Consider the following 25,073-nt stretch of genomic DNA (forward strand, 5'->3'; position numbering starts at 1 on the left):
GTGAAGATTGATTTAAAAACCGAAATTCACATGAAAGGTTTGCGGTATTATATGGTTGAAGATGACATCTCATTGATGCAAAATTGACTACTGCAACCCAGTGCAGATTGTGTCGCATAAACAAATATTGCTTTAATAAACATATTGAATGATTGATGAATATTGTTGTTAAACTAAAGACCAACATATATATGCTTTAAGTTCCTCTATTAATTCCGGAATCTCTTGTAAGAAGAAACGTGAAGTTGTAACAGCCTTACCGTGTCGCGATGGAGACAAGAACGGAATTTGCATAAAATCGACTTTCATCCACCCGCCTCAATGTCCTCATCTTATGCAACCGGCACCCTAGCTAGCCCCACACCGTTCAACCAGAAGGTTTATTAAAAGCCAATTGGTCTGCGGCTCAAGTTGGTGAAACTCAGCAGAAATTCAATTTACAAGAGAGGGTAGAATGAGTCGTCGGCTTGGGATGGGACCAAGGAGTTTGGTCTTAAATCAGCCCTTAGCGGAACTAAAAGCAGCAGTGCTTCCACTTCCGGTAGGGTAAAGGATATGGATAGGAGGAGTAGCAAAAACCACAGCCGACAATTGTGATATAGGCCTGGCCCATCTCCGCTCTACCTTGGGGGAAGTTCCCTCAAGTTGGTAGGCCTGTTTTACTCCGAGACTTGTACTACGAAGTACTCTGACACTAACACCTACCTGGCGGAAGTTCATTAGTTCTCCAGCCAATTTCTACGAGGTGCCGCAAAGCTATTAACAACTCTGGTCACAAGTTTCTTTCTGTGAAAGCTACATGCCCATGGGCATACTTTATTTACTTAGATGAGTAATTTTTTTTTTTTTAAAGTACAATTATTGTTAAACCAATTCATTTCATGGCTACTAACCACTTTACTCTTAATTCCCTCTTCTCTTTGTAACCTGAAGTAATTACATGCGTGTCACATTATAGAAATGACATTAGTTGTTAAAAATACTTGTTTTCAGAACCATCGTAATACGAAATAATGTTTTTCTCGAATGATATGTTTGTATAAATGTACCTATCAACAGAAAAGCTCAAAAAACCAGCTACATATAACCTAATTTTCCGTTTTGTTCCTATTGTGTTTCAGTTACTAATGTTTTGACTGGAATTACGTCAAATGGTAGCAATTTTTCCCGTGATTTTCTCGAAAAGAGTTCCATTTTCTTTAAACTTTGCGCTCCATAGCTTACAGATTAAAAGCCTATCACTTTTATTGAAACTTTTTCATAAGAAAATGTATTTTAATAGAATTTCTGCTAAGTAAATGCTTTATTTTTTTTAATTTTTGCTTTTAAGAGTTGGATTTCTTTGCAGGAAAAAATTTTCTTTCACTCTTCTTGTTTGTTATGATTTAAAAGTTTAATTACTTTTTACTTTTTTCGTCTGCAGTGGAAATGTAGTCTTATAGTCTTATGAATCTTTCCAAATTGAAATTTCACTTGAAATTCAGATTTTAAGATCCCTTAGGATCGAGAAACTAGTTTCGTTCGCATAACTAACAAAATAAATTTGTTTAATACCATCCACGTTGTGGTCAAGCTTAAGGTCCTAAGAAAGTCTACGTCTTTCATCTTAAGGAGAGCATCAAACCCCTCTCCCTCTCCCTCTCCAATACCAGGACAAATTGGGTTAAAGTTGGGCCGATTAAGAGCGCTAATCAATTTATGAACAACTTCAAAACCAGCTAACAAAAAGTCAACAGATAAGTCACGTTAAAAACTAGGTCGAATTTACTATCAAGAGTATTGATTTATTGAACAAGCAAAGAACGATGTTGATCATTCAAATAATTAGACTATTAGTGTTCAACCAAAGATCTTTTCTTATCAAAAACTCTACCTATATACAACGTATATCCTACCGGAAACGGCGTTCTAGGAAGTGCTTTTTGCTCCGGAAATAACTCCTACTTTTCTCCACCTTACACTTTCTTTACAAAGCAATCCTTGCCTAGGAGCTTTGTTAAGATTAGTGGCTATTCGATAGGTGATGCAGCTAGACTTCGTTGCCAAAAATTGCTGTGACACTTTTATCTGTTCTTGCCAAATAGTACTGACCCCTTCATACGGCGACATGATTTACGTAGTAGTTCGGGTGAGAAATTTCTATGGAAAACTCCTGCGGATACTTTGGTAAGTCGCAACAAAATATAAGAATTCTTTTCCTGAAACTTTATTTTCGAATAATGTTGATACGTATGGCGTACTCAATATCTGCCAGAAACAATTTTGTTTTTAATAAGAATTGTCAAAATGAATACTTACGTTGAAAAATCAACAACCTTACTCGCCTTAAATAGTTCATTTTGCAATTGTAAAAGAAAGAGTAAAGTGTGACTGGGCGTAAAAAGAAAAAAACAAACAACTTTGTTTGACTATTAAAGCTCAATCGGTATTATACTAATGCAAGCCCGGATGTCTCTTGTGAACTGTGAAGGAAGTGTTGAAGAGAGGTTAGCAAATCGATCTAGCTTCTATTGTATACTGTAAAACTTGTAAATTGGGCGAAGTATCCAAGAGATGTCAGTGGGTGATAAGCATTATCGGCGGCTTTCAGTGTGTACTGCCCACTGTTTACTGCCAATTTTATTGGGATTAAGATCGATTGTAAAGAATACGTCAGCCACAGCTGTTCCTTTTAACATCTTCGTTTTTTACTCTTGACACAATATAAAATAAAGAAAGTACTCTTTCTTTATTCAGTCACACTTTTTGACTTAAAAGTTAGGATATTTTCTGTACGGGATTTATTACAGCCATTGAAAATATTTCTTTCCTATTAAGACATCAAAAGAAGCATTTTCATTGTGATTATGTGTTGGTTGAAGTAACTTGAACACGATTCACTAATGGTAACAACAGTGACCATATTTTGGATAGATAACAGAGAAGAAGTGGAGGGAGACGTCGAGAGAGGGCACGAGCTGGTAAGCGATGTAACTGGAATGTACAGGTCTTCAAAGTAAAAACCAGTGGTTCTCAACGCAAAGTAGCTACTTTCTCCATGCTCAAGCATCTTCAAGACTGTGACTTTGGACTTTGATGGCGCCTTGAAGAGGTAGCAAGTATTTAAAGAAGATTTTGGTTTGTGATCTGGGACGCCTTTTTGACTCTTTTCTTTTGAAGGTTGATTGGCCTACAGCCTCTGGTATAGACAGTGACAAGAAGTGGCAGAAATGGCCTTTCTGTTGGCCAATATTATAATCGCTAGGTTACGGCATAAGATCTTCGACATGTAGGGACCAGAAGAGATCATGTCGCAAAAATTAGAACAAATGTACCAACCACATGGAAGACTTTATCAACTATTCAAAAGAAATTATGTATGTATGTAATGAGGTTTTTTTAAAAGTTTTTTGCCTTAGTATTAAGTTCGACTTATATCGACCAATGTAAATATTAATAAGTTGTGGAGAGTATATAGGCACTGTAGCCTGAAACCTCCTTTTATAAATATTTGTATAAAAAAATTTAAATTGTAAATAAACTTTTCAAATTCAAATGAATTTCAAGAAAATACAGTAAAATTGTGTAAACTACAGTTTTCTCTAGCACTTGGTTTCCCAAAAAGCTATTTTTTTTTTCTGCCCCTGATGCGATTAACCCTCCTGTTCTTGGTTGTGGTTTTCTTGGAGTTCAGCTGTCGGCGTGAGTTAGCTGTGGTAAAAGAGACGACATTATCTCACTTGCCATCACATAAACTCAGTTTTCATTTGTAAATAACTATGATAATACTTTGACCATGGCTCTAACAATCTGAACGAAATGCCTCTACTCTAGTTCTAAATGATTTGCGAAGCTAGCTGATGGATTTGAAGATTATTTGTTCGGGACTTAACATCTATTTCTATATTAAATAGTTTCTATTGATTATCCCAAAGGTTAATAAACTGCAATTGGTGTTAGAGGTTAGGGGCCTAACTCATAACAGGTGGATTGTTAACGAAGTGAGAAGCATTGACAGAAAGTGCCATTATTCCAATAGAATGGCGGGAACTTATTATTCATGGATGTCTAGCGCAGGCACCTCACTTATACAGTACTTCCGGAATAATGACACCCCACTACAATCTACAGTTCACACCTTTTTCAATATATAATATTGTGTGGAACAATTCAAATACTAAAACTTATTTAATATGAATATTAATTATTAATTTTATTTACTAAAAAGAATATTAATTAAAATAATTTGCTGTGCAGGGAATTTGATCGCAAGCCCTCGCATTTAGCCAGGCTAAAGGATTGGATTAGATAGCCTAAGTCTGGCAGAGAGAGATTTAGAATAGATCACAGGTTTTGACTTGTATCGTATTATTGTTTTTCTTTGATCCAGGTTTTGACTTTGGAAAGCGCAGTGTTTGTCCCTCCGCTTAGATCAATAATAAAAATATAAGTAATAATAATAATAATAATAATAATATTATTGGCGCTAATGGCCAAGGCAGTCGATGCGCCAAAAAAAAAAAAAATAATAATAATATTATTATTATGCCCTTCTTACTGCAGAAGGAACTGATAGCTTAGCCTCGTGCCAATGGCTCACAAAAGGCCATCTATTCCCTGAGACGGAAGGGTTCGTAATGGCGATGCAGGACCAGGTGATAGCTACGAAGGCGTACCGAAGATGGGTTCTAGGGGAAAGTCTAGTGCACGATAAATTCAGAATGTGCAACTCCACTTCGGAAAGCATATAGCACATAGTTTCAGGATGTTCAGTACTTGCGCCGAAGGAGTACCTTTTCAGGCACAATAATGTGGCTAAAATTATCCATAAAGCACTTTGCTCAAAGTTTGGGCTGCTGAAGACAGAATTGCCATATTATAAATATAACCCGCCGACGGTGCTGCAGAATGCGCACACAAAAGTATATTGGGACACTCAGATAGTAACGGATAGGAGTGTTGCTAACAACAAGCCGGACATACTAGTTATGGATAGGAAGGGTAGAGTGGCACATATCGTCGATATCGCCATATCCAATGATGATAACATGCAGAAAAGCAGGGGCGAAAAGATCCGGAAGTACCAGGACCTTAGTTTCCAACTAAGAGAAATGTACAACCTGGACAAAACGACGATTGCGCCTATAATATTTTCCACGAGTGGCCTCGTGCCCAGAACAACGGTGACTACAGTCAATGAGTTGGGCCTATCCACTGATCTGGTTGTAGAGGCGCAGAAGACAGTCCTCCTAGATACGGTCTGTATCGTCCGAAAGTTCCTGAGTGCTGCCCATTAAGCAAAACAATACAGCCAATCGCCGCGTGCAGCCCGTTATTATTTGGATTTAGTTTATAACTCGGAGAGGTAGATTATGTAATTTAGATAAGGGGTTGTGGCAAAGTCCACCCCCCTAAGTTATTTCCCTAATAAGGAGTCCTAAAAAAGAAATGAAATAATAATAATAATAATTTTTTTTTTTTTTTTTAAAGAGGGGTGAAATGCAGGTTACGCACAATGTGCCGGACTCCCTCGCGGCCTACCGGCTAAAACACCCCCCTACTGCCGAGCATAGCCCGGATTCGCTTATGCAGCACTACTTCAGGCTATGCTCCTGTTCCTTACCCACTAGGAGTTATCCTCCTCTCCATCCATATCGCTTCTTTTAAGGGTTAATACTGCCCTTGTAAACATCACCGCAGCATTCCACTGCGCCCTGCCAGAGAGCATTATGCTTTGGAAGCGCTCGGGAACCCATTGACCCACTATTTCTTCCAAATCCCTTCTGATACGACCTCATCTTTCGCACTCAAAGAATGTGTGATGGGCGTCGTCTCTCATTCCTGCACAGTGGGGGCAATTTCCCTCCGACCGCTTCCCTATCTTCCGAAGAAACTCCCGGAAGTAGCCATGGCCACTGAGGAGCTGGGTGAGGTAGTAATCTACCTCACCAAAACCTCTACCGACCCAACTTCTGACATCCTCAGTCCATTTCTTGCCCCGTCCACGCATCTTGCCACGCAGCCATTGTGCGCCCTCGCTCTTCTCGGGCGGCTGCTGCCTTATCGGCTAATAATAATTAAAATTATTTGCTGTGCAGGGAATTCGATCGAATAATAATAATAATTTTTTTTTGTTTCTTTAATGGAGGGGGAGAAATGCATTATGCATCGTCGTGGAGAAATGTGGGACCCTCACTCACTAAAAATCCCACCTCCTCAACAGGCAGAGAAACCCACCCTGGAACCACTTACGTATTACTTCAGGGTGATGCCTTAGAATAGCTCATGCGAGCTCCCACCGGACTTGATTAGACTTTATTACGACAGGAGCAGACGGAAGTCAATCTCAAGCAGTCAAGACAATCTCTATGGGAGAGCATAATCTCAACTATATTTTCGGGTGTGATTCTCCCGATCTCTTGCTCTAAGCTCTCTCTCTCCGACACCCATCTATCACACAGGAAGAATGTGTGATGGGCGTCATCGAGGTCAGAGTCTCCGAAGACGCATCCTGTACAGGTGCGAGGTGAAACACCCATGCCCCGTAAGAAACTGGGTGAGGTAGTAGTCGACCTCGCCATGCTCTCTGCCGGCCCACACAGAAGGGTTGCCAATGAGCCGTGCAGTCCATCTGCCTCGGGTGTCCGCCCGCCACTTCTCATGCCAGGACCGAATTGAGTGATCCCTGGCCACCACTTTCGCCTCCGATGTTCCAAGGACTTCCCTTAAATCATAAGCCATCTTACGTTCCTGGGCCATCAAATCAATGGGGATCACTCCAGCCACCACCAGTGCCGCAGGCTCTGAGACCGTTCGATAGGAAGAGGCGATCCTGAACGCTCCTCTTCTTTGTACCGAAGCTATCTGCTTCCGGTACTTTTCCTTTTTAAGAGCGTCGGCCCAAACTTCACCCCAAATAATAATAATAATAATAATAATAATAATAATAATAATAATAATAATAACGATCAACGCTTTCTGTGTCCCGGTGTTGTCATACACATTTGGGATAATTAGATGGACCAGCACAGAACTTAGTGCATTGCAGCGTATGATGCGTACTTCTCTGACAGCGCAAAACAAGCACCACCCCAGGGCGGCGGTGGAGAGGGTTATCCTCCCACGTGCGGAAGGCGGCAGGGGTGTTGTGGATATAATCGCGCAGCACGAAGCCCAGGTAAACCGAATGCGGGAGTATTTCTTGGCACGGCGGGGATCAGGGCTGATAGATGCAATGCTTGCTAGTGATACGGGTTTTACCCCTCTGAATTTGAGTGCTGAGCCTACGAGGGTGGAGGTGGATAATGAGCCCCCACCTAGCGTGGGCGAGACCTGGCGGAGAAAGGCGTTACACGGACAATACCCGGCAGCACTAGATGGAGAGTTGATTGACAAGGAGGCGTCCGTGGCCTGGTTGACGCGTGGGCTGCTGTTCCCGGAAACGGAAGGTGCCCTCATCGCGATACAGGACCAGGTTGTTCCCACCAGGTACTACAGGAACCGCATCATGAACGATAGCGGTGTCGCCGACGTCAGGTGCAGACTATGCCGGGCTGCGCCGGAGACAGTTCACCACCTGCTAGCGGCGGGCCCCTTGCTGGCACAAAGAGACTATCTCCAAAGGCACAACAGTGTGGCCAGGATCCTACACAGAGAGTTGGCGCAGAAACTCGGTTTGATTCAAGATGCCCCCCCATACTACAAGTATGACCCCCTGCCCGTGCTGGAAGACGCGCGGTGTCTCTTGTACTGGGACAGAGAGGTACTGACGGACCATGCCGTCGCCAACACCCGGCCGGATGTGATCTGGCATAGCAAAATAACAGGCAGGGTGTGGCTGATTGATGTATCTGTCCCGGATGACGCCAACATAGCCCGCGCGTATACCACGAAATTGGCTAAATACAGGCCACTGGCGGCAGAAATATCTGCTGTATGGAGAGGAGTCTCAGGGGTGGAGATAGTCCCGTTGATTATTTCAGCCACGGGACTTGTGCCGCGGTCGCTGGGGGAGGGCCTCTGCATGATGGGAATCAGGAGGACCATCATATACGAGATGCAGCAGGCTGTGGTTCTCCACACCTGCCGCATTGTAAGGGAAGTGCTAAGGGAAGACGCCAGAGACTAGCACGGACATATTTTTCTTTTTCTTTTGTCTTTATCATAGGACAATTGTCCGGTTCCAGTTAGAACCGTAATACCAGATAAAGAAAACAGGTTCCTCCCTTGCCTGCGGGCCGCGAGGGATTTGGAAAAAAAAAAAAAAAAAAATAATAATAATAATAATAATAATAATAATAATACTTTCAAGAAAGGAGTTAGCTCCGTGGTTAGTGTACTGTACTAGATTCCAAGGCCTAAATCTCGGGTTCGAATCCAGATTGAATTCCCAGGAGATTATTGCAGCTGACTGCCCGGTAATGGACAAAGAAAACGCTCAAAGGTCAAAGATGACCTTAAATTGAAAAACGAACGAACAAAAATTAATGAATTTCAACGATAATGAAAGCCAAAGATTTAAAATTTGCACAATAAATTGCTTTTACTGCCTCCCTCCGGACAGAAACAGAAATCAGAGACCAACAGATGATAATCATGTTATTTTTAAAGAATAAGCTGAGTACTTTAGCTATTAAATTACTAGAATGTGTGTAATTGGGTCGCCATAAGTTAGAATTTAATTAGCTAAAAGTTAAGTCCAGTTTAATACGTTAAGTGTAAACTCATACTGTTGCAATCAGTAGGAACGTTGCGCTATCGCGCAGAAAAGGAAGCTCTAATTCGCTCCCTTCTTTATTAATGGACATTTCTATTGAGGTAACGCAGCATGGCCGCCCTGGCAACGCTAATACACTTTATCTAGTTTAGTAAAGCCTCTTTGCTCTAATCTTCTATGTTAGAGAGTATGACCCGTTGATTTATATGGGTTGGACTCTCCAGTAGGGTGTGTTCTGTTCCCTGTTATTATGTACCTTTTGTGAGCTAGAAAAGACATCCTTAGCCCTTAGATTTTAATTTAGTACTAACTATTAAATCTTATTTTTTTTTTTTTTTTATTGCTCATAAAATATAATTTTTTAGCAAGAGTTGAGTAGTACATTATAAAACATATACATAATAAAATAACATCATACTTCAAAAAACAAAATGTCAAGTTTAACCAAATTCAAAAACAAAAGAAAAAGAAACATTTACCCTTAAGAATAAAAAATAAAAACCAAAAAGTAATGAAATAAAATTAACCAGCTGTCACACTTTCAGCATGTATTAAAAATATAAATAAATAGAGATATGCCTCTAGGGAAGATTTAACACAACATTTCTTAATTTGAGGGCCTTAGAAATATAATAGAAAATTTTATTGATTTTTGAAACTGACTCTGGTACCAACAAGTTACAAAATATTAAATTCACACCCAAGCCGCCACTAACATATTCGGAAATATGGAGCTTGCGGAAATTATCAAATAATTTACATTCCAAAACAAAATGTTCTAAGCTATCCAAACTGCCCGAATTACACAATGGGCAACTCGACTCTGGAGAAAACTTATAAGCTGTCCCATTATAAAAAAGCCTATTAACCTTCTTTCCCATTAACCGCAACTGACAAAATATTCTAAGTTTATTTATATGTATATTATACGTTAAATACTCTTCTCCCAATCCTAGGGTACTTATATTTCTAAAATACATATTGTAATGAGAAGTCTCTGCCTTAGAGATATCTTTACATAAAAGATTATTTCTACACGCTTCGATTAGGGAAGAGTAATTATCACAAAGCAGTTTCAAGTCTTGTGCCAACCAGACATCCCGTGCCCCAATCTCGAATAAATAGGTACTAAACTCAGTAACCCAATTAAAGGGCATCTTTTTGCTATCACTTAGCTGCAAAAGCCTATCATAGCACATTCTGGGGAGGCGGTCATTACCCATAGCAAGTAATTTCCTTCACCAGCCCAGCAGCCGTTTGAACACATTAAATTTCAGATGAATCCTACCAGATTCTAGGCGGACATAAAAATCATGAGTGGAACGCGGCAAAAGAAGCTTAATGAAGCGGACCTGCGCCCTTTCAACTATTTCAGTATATGGAGGGGACCAAATTTCTGCACTATATAAAAGCACATTGACCACAAGACTATCAAACAATTTGATGCTTGATTGCCAGCTGTCACTTTTTACTGACTTGTATTAAATCTTATTTTAACAATAAATCCTTCGTAGGAAATTAAATTGAAAAGTTGCTGAAAAATTTAGATTTAAGTTTCGGGCGAAAAAAAAGTAATGTAATCGCCTATTTTTTATAAGCAGGCAATACGTTCAACAGCCAAATAAGGTGTCGCGGTGGACGCGTTACTAGCGAATGTATTTTAATGTTAAATTCACATATAAACCATTAAATAAAAATTCAAGGGGGAAGGGATTAGCTATGAGGTTAGCATACTGGACTCCCACGCGGAGGTCCCGGGTTCGAATCCAGCAGCTGACCCTTAGATTTTCTCTTCCTAGGAGCTTCTTACAGCTCACTGTCCGGTGATGGACAGTGTTGTCTGTAACGAGAGAACACTGTCCGGAGGCCGGCAGTGCACTGGAAAAAGCTCCGGGCGCTAATGACCTCAGCTGTTGATGCGCCAAAAAAAAAAAAAAAAAATTCAAGGCTTAGAGACCGGAAATCGAAAACCCAGCACCACAATACATTTTATAGCCTCAGTAACTTGTTGTCTAAGCGACTTAACTTATAACCCGCAGTACTTCAGTCGTTTTCACGGCAATCATAACAATTGCAACAATAGTCTCTTGACTTACTTCACAGAGCCCCATTAAGTGACTGAAGTGTTTGCGAAGACTAACCAAAAGGGTCCGCTGCAGTTTAGTTTATTTACCATCTTTTACATCTTTACGCTGATGACTAAATTACACAATTTGGTAAAGATATTTCGCTCGACCTTCTCTCGGGGAATTTTTTTTTTTTAACCTAAATGATATTTTTCATTTCAAGAGCACTAAAAATGCTCTTGTAAAATATGTTCCTCTTATTTAAAACTTTTTTCTGAGCTAATGGACTTTGGCCATGATCTTTTCAGCAACTGAAATCGATTTAGCACCTTCAGGGCTAATACACTGCTTTGATGGCTGTTTTGTTTCCTTAGGTGGACCTAGTCAACATCCTCAGTAAGCACAAAATCAGTTTGATTAACTTAAAATCGCCCCATACGTTGTTAAGATATCAGTTTTTTTTATGTGGTCAATATTTGTTAAATTTAGCTTCCATCTTACGCAAAGCAGTTCACCAGTATCAATCAATGATTGAAGTAAGATGTACCGTTATCTTTCTTCTGACGTCGCAACAGTGCTCATCTGTTAAATCAAAATCACCAATAATCAAATACAGTGTTTTGAACCTTCTTGATGCATTCAGTGAACCAGCAGTCCTTTATCATGAGGACTAAATTCAAGAGAACTATAATCATAGTTAAATTAAGCCACACATTTCATCACAGTTGAAAATTACTAAGCAGACTCCTGACAAAACCTTCGACAACAGTGAATGAATTTCCGATGTCGACCTAATCGACCAACAAAAAGTTCGTACGTGTCTAATTTGAAATTAAAAAGTACTTTGACGAAAACTATTCTATCGATCAATTCGATCCTAGTAGTAGGTAATAGTAGTTTAAGAAATTAAAGAAAATTTTAGAAGAAAATTGTTGAAAATCGGGAAAAACAAAAACAAAAATCCGGAAAGTCACATTTCCGATTAATGGATTTTTAAAAGAGCTCTTGCTGTGAATACTCGTCTTTCAAAATTAATCACTTCCGCAATGCTTCTTCATTCAAATAGGACTTAGGAATAAATAAGTAAGCTTGCGATAGATTACCGATGGAAAAGTAGTTTTTGTATTCTGAGTAATTTTTGACAAATTGGAAAATGCAAGATTAGTTCACTTAAGTATAAGTCTCTAGATGTGACCCAAAATGTTGGAAATAAGCGCGCAAGTTTGTTATAAATTCGAATAAAGGTACTTTGGGAAGTATCTCCTAAACATAATATAGTTGGGAGTACATTGTATAGTAGATGGTTGCACTGGGCAGATTAGTGGAATTAGATGTGCACTGAGCACTATTATGCAAGCATTATGTTGCATATGATAACCACGGCTATACCCTACCGCTTAGAACAATAACTAAAACACTAAATTCTAGGCCATTACTTTGTACAAACCCTTACTAGTAATTATGGAAACAAACTAATGTATATGTTTAAACAAATTAGTTCCAATTAGGTCAAAGGCATTACTTTAGTAATGACAGCCCAAATCCAGCTTCTCTACGGTGTTGAATAATGTATAAAGTTAGAGGGCAGCTTAACATAGTTTTGGTCTGTTTAACCACCGCACAATAATAATTTGTAAACTATTCAAAATAATTGTAATAAAAAGGAAATATAATTTTTCAAAAACTGTCTCTGTAATATATGTAGTCTATTATACGTACCTGTATAGCATTTAGACCTCCAGTCTGCTCCAATTTATACCAGTCCCGTGCAACCCTTGGGCCTTATGTGTCACCATTTAAAGTGTTGGAACCCCGTTGGCCAAAGAATGGGCCTCACCATCAACCGTCATAGAATAAAAAGTATGCAGTTTTAGGACAGAACAGGCCGACAGCGAGCGATTGACAAAGGTCAGCCACACCGTCCAAAATTAATCCATTCGAGAACAGATGTTTCCATGAAATCAGGCAACTTCTGAGAAGTAATCTTATATCCACTCTAAATGTAGACTGTAAAAGATTTAATGCATCCTGTATACTCTATGGCTTCGAATCCTCTGTGCGATTTCAAAGGCAAGTACGAGAGATCTCTAAATTTTCGAAAGAAAGATCCTCCAGTAAATTTATGGCTCAGTAAGTGCTGGAGAGGAATGGAGACTCCGGATAAATATTGTATGAGCTATTTAAGAATGTAGAATCAATCAAATTTATTAAACTGGGCTGGTTATAAGCCAAAGATGATGAGAAGTAGCCAGAGGTTACTGTTAAACGGAACAAAGAGAGGGGAAGACCCAAGCTGCTATAACTTGATGGCGTTGCAAACTGGAGAGCTTTGGCATCAAAGAGAATGGCAGGGTCTAATTGAGGGGACCATGACTCAGGGCTGACTTGAAGAACATGGGATGATGGTAGGATTTTTTTAGGCTAATAATCCTCATATATTTAGACATCCTGTACATTCATTTTTGAATCGAGAAACTTTTGTGAGAATCCATCAAATAACAATAAACACAAGACAAAGACTGTTTAATTCATCAATTACACAATTAAATAAAAGTTGATTTATATTAAACACAATAAACGCTTGAAGTGTAAAGTATACTTATTAAAAAAAAAAAAATCAAATTCATTAAAAAAATAAATATTTTACAACCTACTTGTAAGATGACTATATTTTCTCCAATTTGGTGGTAGTTTATGTTGTAGCCAAATAAGGTACAACTTTAAATTGGCTCTGAATACTGCAACATCTCTGCAAATTCTAGCTACTAGCTGGCTGCCTGTTAACAACAACGTTACCCAGGAAATATACAAGCTATTGTACTGCTGTTGGAATGGTTCAGTATTTAAAAGCTTTAAAAACTCATTTAACAGTTTAACAGAGTTTTAATTACGGAACATTAATTAGAGAAGAAACGTTAATACTGAGTTCACATATTTAGACAGTGAAAGAGAACGAGAAAAAAATTGTCTCTTGACCGGAACAAAAAGTATGTGACTGGACTGTGCGTTTAAATTTTGATTTAATTGAACATTCTATGCAACAGCTATTATCAAGGATAATTATTGCCTTTAAACTTAAGTAGAATTTTAGGCCTAGCGATGACGCTTTTCGCTGAGGTGGATAGTTCCAAATTAGAGGACAATCCCAATTCAGTTTGCCTTTATGACAAGTGATTGCTGAGAAACTTGCAATGATTTGGTTTCTTAAAAATTGGTTTTAATGTTGAAAATGTAGTTATGACCGCAGTCAGTAAGCTTAATGCGAGAAGATAACGTAAATAAAGTAGAAAACTGCACCAAAATTGATTGATTTACCTCTGACGATGGCTGAAAGTCCGAAACCAGTCAGGGATGCAATAAAGATACGTGTACGAAGGATAAAAAAATAAAAAATGTGGTCTGAATGTGTTTGGAGTTTGTCTGTCTGTGACCAGCTCAGCGTAACTCGAAAATCAAAATTCAGAATTGTTAAGTGGAACTCCAAATTAAGTGCCACTTTGTTGAATGGATTTATTAGAGTAAACAAGAATAATATTGAACTAAATTCTAGTACCATATATGACATACGGAAAGGAACTTTGGGGCTCCAATATTGAAGCTTCCAATATCTACAAAATCCAATCCTTCCAGTCAAAAACACTCCGTCGAATCGCAAATGCTCCCTACTATGTCCTAACTCTACCTTGCACCGAGATTTCCTTGTTCCTTATGTTTCAAAAGCTGTAAGATACCGTTATATTAAATTCCACACATCAATCACCTCACATCCTAATCCACTATAAAGGATTTGATAACTTAAAAATAAATCTAAGTTTTTTCTAGCATAATGATAATGATAATGGCTAAAAACTACAGCGCTAAATGCCCTGTAATTAATTTAAAAAAATGAATTATTAAGGATCACTTTAATTAAGTGACGGGGTTCTTAATTAAATTAATTCTAGATAAGGAGATTTTAATAAATGCTTATTCCTCTCAAGAGTTAATCCGTCAATTACTTAGAGTAGTCCTTATTTTCATCTTTGACCTAAATTTGCTAAGTAAATATTTTGTAAAAACAATTTGTAGACAACTAGTTGGTAGAGTAACTGTTAGCTTGTAATTTTAAGGCCTACTTTTGCTTCTCACTAAACTCTGAGTGAATAATCACATGACCTTTCTCTTACTGCAATAATTACAGTCTTACTGATAAACATTTCTTTTAACATTAAATTCTTTAGTTGGTTTAGTTGTCCTAGATAGCTGGGCAGAATCGGTTACTATAAATTGTAGCCAGGTAAAAGAGTAATGCGGCTGGTGTAGATACATGGCTGGCCACTTGGCAGAGCCACCAACTACACCAGAATTTAATGGTTTCAATGTGAGAATTACATCTTATCTTTTCCAGAAACCTCTTTCAACTAATTTTTCCTCAAGTTTAATGAGCGAATGATAAATAAAATGACTCGTGGTGTGAAATATGACGAGTTATCATGCAGCAAAAAAGTTTTCCTTTTTGTATAAGAAAATCTTTTAACAAACACAAAAATTATTTAGTACTGTGGCGCTGCTGTTGTACAAAAGATTTTATTCAAATTCGTTTTATATCTAAATATGTACAAAGAACATTCTAAGTTTCTTTAAAAAACCCTTAAAATCCGTTGAAAGAAATAATAATAATTATAATTTATTCAGTGAGGAGGCCCTAGTGGTTGGCTAATTTTTGTTCAGAAGCTTCTTACCTGGTTCGATTGTAGGATCAATATCAAATACAAAATTTGATCTTTCCAAAATTTCCCATTTTTCAATTACTCTGATATATACTTATACATTTCTCGTACGTAGGGGAGATCTAAAATACACGCAATCCAATGCCTTCTCTTATAGTTTTAAAAGAGAAAACAAAACTTACATTCTACTAAATGTATTTAATCATACTACAGATTATATAAATATTTCTTTTTAATCGATTTTCCTTAAACCTATAATTATAAATAATATTAAGAAACATTAATTGGTATTATATTGCTGGCGGATTAGTAACTGATCAAGAAGGATCTCTGTACAGAAAATCTTAACAAGGCGCATTCACCTTGGGAGTTACTCCAAAAATATATCCTAGTTGAGATCAATTATCCTGGGAAAAATGTTCCAAATTAAAGTGATAACGTTAATGTTGCACATTTAGTTGATTTGTTTTTAGCTAAAATCTTCATTTGAAGCGTTTGAAGTGACGATGGTACCAAACCGTGATACGAAATTCATTAATTTTGGTTTTACTTTTTAATGTTCTGTTAAAAATACAGACACACATTCTGACCATGCCTAAAACCATTTCTTTAATATTGCACAATATATTTCCGCCATATTTCCAAAAAATTGTATGCCCAACAAGAGAGATAAATAGGTTGATACTTCAAAAGAATTTACCAAAATTAATCTACTTCCATTTTTGTTTTGTTTTGTTTAAAGATGGGATCATTCTTGTAAATTAACCATTTTAATTATTAATAATAATAATAATAATAATAATAAAGGTCTTTATTTCAATAACTATATACAATAATTTTGCAAATTAGAAAAAAACTGACAGACTTGACTCATGGTCAAAAGACCGTCTGAGTGAGAAGCTGTCTAAATGAAATTGAGAAAGTCTTATTAAGTTTCTATAGTAAGAAATTAAATATCAATTGGCCAAAATAACAGACAATTTAATTATTATTATTATGTAGTTGATGAATTTTATTATTCATAATTAATAGCCTTGATTTGAGAATTAAGGGAGTTCTGTTGGTCTTGACATTTTCTTTACATTAATTAACTACAAAGGAAGCTGTCGTCGGTATTGTTGACATTTGCCTGGGTAAAATAGCGTCTCTTTTAAACTGGTGACAATATCTTGGACTCCTTTACTCTCATAATTAAAATTAAATTTATTATAGCTGGAAATATAATAATCGGACAGAAACAATTATTATTTTGTGATTTTCATACAATCTCTGTAAGTAGGTACTTCCACAATCTTTGTAAGTACTTCTACTGTCTCTGTAAGTACTTTTACACAATCTCTGTAAGTGCTTATTCACAGAAGTTACATGTATTTTTTTATTTATTTATAGCTAATCCTGAATTAGGTTTCAGCATTACGTTGACGTTTAGCTAATACCATTACAGCTGCTTTACCAACAGAGAAAATCTATATTCCCATTGTGCTGCTCTGATCCTCTGCGGCATTATGTTAATCCATATAGCTTTTCTAACGTAATTTTTACAAATCGTTCTAATGTCACAGTTCAGCCAATGATAACTCCCTCCGAGATCCAAAAATTAAGGTATTCTTGGCATAGTTTTTCTTTCAAAATATGAAATTTATTATTGCATTCCCACCCAAATTCCTATAATGAGTCATCCTGATTTCGAATCCGGGATTTGGTCCACCTGTTTTTCTAGCAATTTTTTTTTTTTAAATTCTTTAAATGCACCTCACGCAATCTTTTGACTCACTCTTTATTTACACGCAAAGTAAGGTTTTCTCCCACCACTGAGCTTTGAAGTGATTCCACCACTTTATCGCTCAAGTAGGCATGATTATTTTGGCTCCCTAATGCCTATACAAGCCATACACTACACCGCGCCTGATAACATGTAATACTTATTCCTTCAAGTGCAACTGACCACCAACTGATCTTCATCAAGAGATCGCTAAGTATTTTATTTCATAATAATCAGGGAATTCCACGCGCTTCTAGCTTCCTGCGCAAATAGCCACCAGTGAACTCTTAACCGGATTCACAGTTAAACTTCGCTTCCTGCACCACTCTCAACCAACTTTTAAAGCTTCTTGCATTAAGGTGTAACTTACTAACAACTTATAATAAACAATAAAATAATAATATTTATCGTAAATTTACGTGGAAATTACCATCACAGATTCTGGGTCATTATTAGTGCAGCACATCGTAAAGTGGATTAACGACGAATGGGCTCCCAACGAGGAACTGTGTTCTCGGGAGAGATTTGCAGTAACAAGCGGTGTCTGTCTTGTATTTAATAATGAACAGGCAGAACCCCTTTTTAAAGCTCGCGGTAGGGGGTTTAATAGTTAAGCTTTGAGCTTCTAAGACTCCTCACTCCACCACTAAATCCTCAACTTACTTTATCAACATAAAATTTAACACCAGCCGTCTAGATGATTTAATTAACTCTCTAATTAGTTGGGAGCATTTTATTTTTTCTCCTCGCTTGTCATTAACACTTCTGAACAAAGTGTTAGAACTACTTCTTTCTTTTCTACTTTCACTTACTATCCGTAAAAGGAAGCGTTAAGATCGTGCATATTTCCTATTTTGAATGTTTACCGGAAGTACAGCTAGTGAGGTCCTAGCAGAAAGAAAAAATGTTTTCTATAAATTGGCCCCTCCCTCACTCCCTGAGTGTGTGTTCGCCTCCACCATTAAAGCGAAAATGGAAAATCTTAGAAAGCCCAAATTTCGGGTTTCCTTTTTCCATATTTTAGGAGTCGTCACTGACTTCATCTCCTTTTTTTCCTGATTCTACTTCAAAAAGTAAGAAGTAAACCCTTTGCTTGGCGTTATGTTCCTTGGATCTTCTGGACCGATTTAAAAAAAAAAAAAAAAAATTAGTTCTGAATTGACTGTATTTTAGCTATTCACTTCCTTTATTATAACTATTCAAATGTATGAAACCACCGACCTTTTGAAGTGATTGGCATTCCCGAAAACCTTTTTCTGAGTACTTCCGGCCACCGAAGAATGTTCTTTCGTTACTGGAAACACTTTCACCTCCGAGCAAGCAGTAAAAGGCACCTAGAAACACAAAATCTGCGGTCATTAATGCCTGTAGTCTTAGTCAGGGCATTGCTATATACAATTATTATGTTCATATTCAATTTTAATGAATAGTAGTAAAGGTTTATTTAAATGAAAAAATACTAGATACAAGATTTTTTTTTTTTTAAACAGAACAAAATACTTTAATCGGCATGGGTTTTATCGTCTGCCTGAGTTTGAAGCATGTATTATCTGCACAATTAAGAAACAAAAGTTATGAGAAATAGATATAAGTAGAAACAATTTGGAAAATATGGCTTACAAAACGTACAAAAAATAACGAAAAAATAATAATACTTCTTAAAGTATGATTAAGGAGGTGAGAAATCCCCCTCAACAGGAATTAATAAAATAAAGTGCAACGAACTGTCATTTTAAGTGCAGAAAGGACGAAGAAGAAGGTGAGAAAAGAAAAAATACATTATTCATTAATTCGCTAAGTAAAAAGTAAAGTAAAGTAATCGCCTATTTTTCAGGCGAGCTTTACGTCCAACTACCAATTAGGTGTCGTGGACGGAGGCGACTAGCAAACATACTTTACTTTAAATTTCTTTTATTAACCATTAAATAAAATCCAAGGTCTAAAGACCGGGAATCGAACCCTGTACCATAACACATATTAGCATCGCAGGTCTCGCCTCTAACCGCTCGGCTACCATGGCGCTAAGTATTATTAGGTAATTAATTATCTATGATAAATTATTGTATAAATACAAAGGCTCCTCTCAAATGAGACTAAAAAATAAAAAAAATAGGTTCATTGAGGAATTTTCCTCAAAACATCCAAGATTCAGTTGCAGTTGAGGCCAATCCATACCATTCCTCGAATTTCTCTCCAAAGAGAGATATCTTTCTCCAAAAACTGCTAAACGAATAGGAGACTGGGGCAGGGCAGGCAGCAACAAAGTGGAAAGTACCTTCCTTCTCCTCAAGATCACATTCTACATCAGACTGTTGTTGGTCTTAGAGCTCCAGTTTCACCAATTCTCCTCTCAGTTTTAGAGCCCAACCTGCAGAAGATAAACCATTGTGAGTGTCTACCACCTCACCGAGTAAATTTCCACATCTCACGTCTTGATCTATCAATTTATAAATAGTAAACCTACGAGTAGAGTTGCTCTTTCTTTAAACTTATTGTTTGCATTCACCCACATTGGGTTTTAATGAATATATGTATAAATCAAGTGTATATATTTTGTCGAAGTGAAGCAGGGAATCTGTGTAAAAATTATATCCGATGAAAGCTAAATTTGGGAAAATTGAGGCGATTGCAATACTACCTTATTATACCAGGAGTTGAAAGTGAAAAAGATAAATCACCACAGATAAAAACAACTACTCTGTCTAGAAAGTTCAGTATAATGCTCTAGTGGACAAGGACAAGAAGAAGTAGAACTGAAGAGGTATGGAACGTGGATGGAGAGCTTCCAGCAGTATCAGATAACGTGTGCCTCTGATAACAAAATTGTAATAAAACAAAAATTGTGCTTTTACCTTTTTGATTAATCTTCGTTATCTCCTGTTTTTTTCAGGAATGTCCTTTTTTCTCTCTTTCCCACCTTTAATCAACTAAATTGATGTAGATGAATTTATTCCCTTGATGGTTTTATAAATAAAACTCTAATTTAACGAAAATTCAGAAAGCTATCAGATTTCTAGGTTGTCGTTTGTTTGTCTGTTCATCAGATTTTAGCAATTTATTTATTTTTTTGCATCAAATTGAAGGTTTCAGTATCAATAGCGCAAAGCTTTACAAAGTACACTCAACTTTTATAGTAATAAACCCTGTATATTGCACCTGGACATTTATTAAAGTCACTCAAAAAGTAAACCTTCAATATTAAAAAAAAAAAAAAAACATACATGTTTGTGTTAGTGTGTGTTTATGAGTGTAACTAACAGTAAGTCTCAGTTAGTTGAAATTTGACCCCATAGTGAAAACCAGTAATGACCTTTTGGACAAACTCAGCCAGCCAAAAAAAGTAACACTTCATTGAATAGAATTTTTATTCTCCAGTTTTTTGGAATTTTCACGAACATAGCATTTATGGGCTCCATGGGCACTCATTGCGCTCAAGTTGATCTATAACATTGGCTTGCAAAATTCCGGCACATTGTGGATTACCAGGGAACGAGCAGGCCGATAACCTTGCGAAACAAGGAAATCAAGGCGATCAGCCCGACCACGCAGTGTGTTTACGCATCGGCTAAAAGAGTTATAGGTAACCACATAATGGGAAAATTACACGAGTAATACAGGAGCACGTCCGCTGGAAAGCAGTGGGCAACACTGCTAGAAAAGAAGATACCTGCCGGCCTCCCAAGAAAAGAGTCTGTCGTGCTCTTCCGAGGAATTACGGGGCACGACTATCTACAAGCACACCTCCACAAGATAGGTATTAGGGACTCGCCGATTTGCCCATTGTGCAATGACGGCGTAATGATTTTTAACTATTTGAACGAGTGCCCGGCACTACAGGTCATGAATACGCCATATGAAAGATATTGGTCTGCCAGACAGAAAATGGCTTAACGCCTTTGTCGCGGGATAAGAAAAAAAAAAATCCATAAATAACTTTTATTTATTATAATTGTTTTTAGCGAAATTCATTTAGATTTTGCCGAGAATAAAAAAGGTTTTAAAATTTAAATTTTTATTGTTTTACAAACTGAATAATTGAACGACTACTATTCGTCTTTTCTGATGACTGGTTCAACCCAAAGGAAAGAGAGGTTATTGCCAATTTCAGTCATAATTGTTGCTATTATTATAATAATTATTTTCTTCTGCCAAGCTTTCAGTATCTAAACAGTCTCGACAGAAGTCACATCAACTTTTAAGGTAAACAATGTGGAACAAATAATAATGGTTAAGCCCATAAGTATAAGCCCTGCAGATGACCTAGCTTGGCAAAAAAACAAATAAAACATTATGAATGAAACATTAATCTTACTTCCCTTGGGATTAATGAATCAGCCACCAAATAAGACGAACGATTCCCTGCAATGTAAGAATTTGAGATGTTTTAAATCGCTATTTTTGAAAAACGTAAAGTTTTAAAATGAAAATTAAACCTGTTTTAATCTTGCACTATTCTTTAATTTTTCATCAGTGAAATTATAAACAAAAGAAGAAAAGAAAAGCAAAATTGAAACAAGTTTTGGCCTTTTATCATAAACATTAAATTAATTTTGGAACCCTGAGAATTGTAGTAAGAATGTGTAAATACATCGAGTTCATGCTAGAATTTTTTTCATACTAAAAACAGGATATAATCCCTAACACTTATACCCTACAGTATGTCAAGATTATAATCCTCCATTTTTCTGGAAATCCTTTTATTACGCTCCAGTATACAATTAAAATGTTTGAAGCACCACTTTTTTTGCTGGCTAACATCCCCTTCTCACGTTCCAGAAAAGATATTTACTCTGAAGCACAATCTAGATTGTTATTACCCTTTTATATGGGATCCTAAAGTGTATGTATTATGTCTATATAACGATCTTAATTGGATTACAGGATTTAATATCATATGCTTCCCTTATTTATTACATCATCCTTACAACATTCTTTAAATAAAATTGGTTCAGCAATTCAGCTTAAAAAACTGACGGTGTACATATTTCAGGCATCCATATTATGAGCAAGTATTAAATAATTTTTAATTTCCTCTTACTTTTTCTCAGCAATATAATTTTTTTTTTCATAAAGTTAAAATTATATTTTATCCTTTATAATAAAAAAAAAGAAACTCCAATATAAAAAAGACCTGGAAAGAGTCCTCAGAACAGACAGCCATCTACTCACAGGCACTAAGATTTTCGACACTCGAGGCAAATCTCAAATCCAGTGTCTTCTTACAAAGAATGTACACGCCCTTGAGTTTCTTTTACTAGAATCCTCTAGGTTCTAATTAAAAGTTCTCTCCAAACTAATAATATTTAGAACATAATTACGGTAGATTAACTTCCAGCAGGAAGCCCTTTGGAAGGGAAAACCCTGCCATAATACTTTCCTTAGCCTTAGTAAGAGATTTTTGTTTTGTTTTATTAAATTGTGAGTATTTTTGGACAAATAGATGAATTAAGTCAGTGTATCAATAAAAGAATGGAACCTAGCAGAAAATACAAGTTACTTAGTTCTTTTAAGAGCCACCAGGGAATCCTACAATAAATTTTTAATCAAAATCAGCTAACAAAACAAAAAAGTAATTTTACTATATTAATTTTCAGTTTTTGTTAGAGTTTTCTCCATAAATACTGTAAAAATTATTCTATTAATTAATTTCTTTTTTTTCCAAGAGCATTTGTTTTTAAGCAGCCACACAAAATTGTTGAGAAAACTGATCTACATTTTATTAAGGCAGGGTTCTAAAGGACTTAATTACAATAAACACTAAATAAGTTTTCCAATATAAATTTTTTACAAGATTTGAACTGGGCATGATAGTACAGTTCATCCTTCTTTCGATGAATCGCTGTAAGAAGATAAAAAAAAAGAGTTAAAAACCGAGTCGAAAACATGAACGGAATATAAATCAACTAAGTGAGTTACTCAGGTTTTATCTATTCTTTTCGCCATAAACTTTATTTCCATTCTTATTCATCAGATTTTCATTCGTATTCTCCACCTGTGCGACTAGGCCAGATTTTTTTTTAAATGAAAACTTTTTATTAGTTTAAAAATTAAAATTTTAATTATTTGCAACGTGTGGAAATAATTTTAAATTACTGATTTGCCTAGCTTTGCTAATACTTGCACCAAGTGAGAGGACATTTAAACCTTAAACATTCAAAAGCCGGTTTCCTGCAAAATGCTTCATATACTTGAGAGTCCTGTATTAACAGGTTTAAATTAATTTATCGGTTTGGGGGGGGGGGGGCGGGGCAAAAGGAGGAACTCTCTCCACGTTCGAGTTTCTTCCGTTTCTCTCTTAGAGGACCTCTGGATTTCTGGTAAAAAAATATGACCAACAGCATTTTCGCTTGCGAGATTTAAGAGAAAGTAGTAGAGAAAAGTATGCAAATCTAAGAACTGAATGGAGCCGTTATTAATAAAAGTAGAGCTTGGAATAAAGCGAATCTTAATCACCTGCTGCACCATTGCCAAACTAACACTTCTGCCCTTTTCAAATTTATCATTTTCTAAATGAATGTATTCAAAATAGTTGTGTAATAAATCTGCACAACGAGATCTCCATGAAATTTATGTAAGCTTTATAAAGTTTCCAAGTTGCATTTCTCACTTCGTCGGGAAACTAACCCCAGAGCTATAAATTTTCTGAGTAGTTCCTTCTTTCCATTGCTCTAACTTTCCTTTTTTTCAACTTTTCTTCTCTTTTTTTTTTACCTCGAACACTCTCTGCTGACTTCTTAAATATTTTTTTTTTTTAGCAAAGTAATTCAATTTACAAAGAAATTGACCGATATTGTAGAAAGGTGGGATAAAGAGATGAAAAACGGTTATAAAGATTTTAGACTTCATTGAAGAAAACGTACACAAATTTAGATTAGCAAAGTTACACTGGTGTGAAATTTATTTTATTTAATAGTTTAACTTTGATTAAATTTAATATTTTTATGTTTAAATTTCTTTTAACATTCCTAGAAGAAAGTGTGTTGTATTTGTAAAAAAAATTATATTTTAAAATAAATCAATTTTAATTCTAAGATAGTAAAGACCAAAGCTGCTCTTTGCTTGAAAGATATCCTCAGAATCCTTCCTAAATTGGAATGTTACATTTGTAGGATAGTAGTTGGTCTCTAAAAAAATTAAAATAATAATTACTCTCATAACTGAGTGAAGTCTCGTGAGGTCTATGTTACATATCATCGGAGAGAGATGAAATAATTAAATGAGCTTAATATGCTCAATATGTATATGAGCAAATTAGTTAAATTGAATGTAATAATTAACACAAAATATATACTTTTTGCCCATGAATAAAGTTAAACATTAACTATGACTTATTTTATAACTTAGGAGGACATATTTCATCTAAATAACAGAAATTAGTTCCTGGAGGTTGGGTCTGGATCAGTCGGAAGAGTTTCATCAAACAGCGCTGAAATACTAAAGCATATGTAAGGGTAGTGAAACCCCACCACTCATCCACTCTAGCGTAGGGGTAGTGAAACCCCACCACTCACCCACTCTAGCCAGAGAGAAAGAGACAGCCCCCTCGGCACACAGAGAAGGGAGGCTCGGCGAATGTATATAAGAACGAGAGGAAAGTCAAAAAGGAGATTCTGTGATTCGGAGATTCTGTGATTCGGAGATTCTGTGATTCGGAGATTCTGATATTCTGTTCAAAGTCTTACACTTGAGTTGTTAGCCACGTCAGTCAGTCTGTTCTGTTCTTGTAGTGTAAAGCATACAGTCCTTGGCAGTCAGTCATATAAATATACAAAGTCTTATACCGATACTAAAAGTGTTATTTATCCATCAACATCTACAACCAACATCTCTCTCTCTCCTCA

General features: G+C 36.5%; 2 protein-coding genes across 10 annotated transcripts in view; both read left to right on the forward strand.

Moving 5' to 3' along the window:
- Positions 1–25,073, forward strand: part of LOC141450413 (uncharacterized) — a 645,025-nt gene that overhangs the window by 104,536 nt on the left and 515,416 nt on the right. The window lies entirely within an intron of this gene.
- On the forward strand, positions 7,034–8,107 carry LOC141450178 (uncharacterized). The gene has a single exon (XM_074120333.1). It carries the CDS (start codon positions 7,034–7,036, stop codon positions 8,105–8,107), a length of 1,074 nt encoding a protein of 357 aa, XP_073976434.1.

The sequence above is a fragment of the Rhodnius prolixus genome, unplaced genomic scaffold (genome assembly GCF_049639745.1).
Source record: "Rhodnius prolixus isolate KJV_2025 unplaced genomic scaffold, Rpr scaffold_2, whole genome shotgun sequence".
Classification (NCBI taxonomy): domain Eukaryota; kingdom Metazoa; phylum Arthropoda; class Insecta; order Hemiptera; family Reduviidae; genus Rhodnius; species Rhodnius prolixus.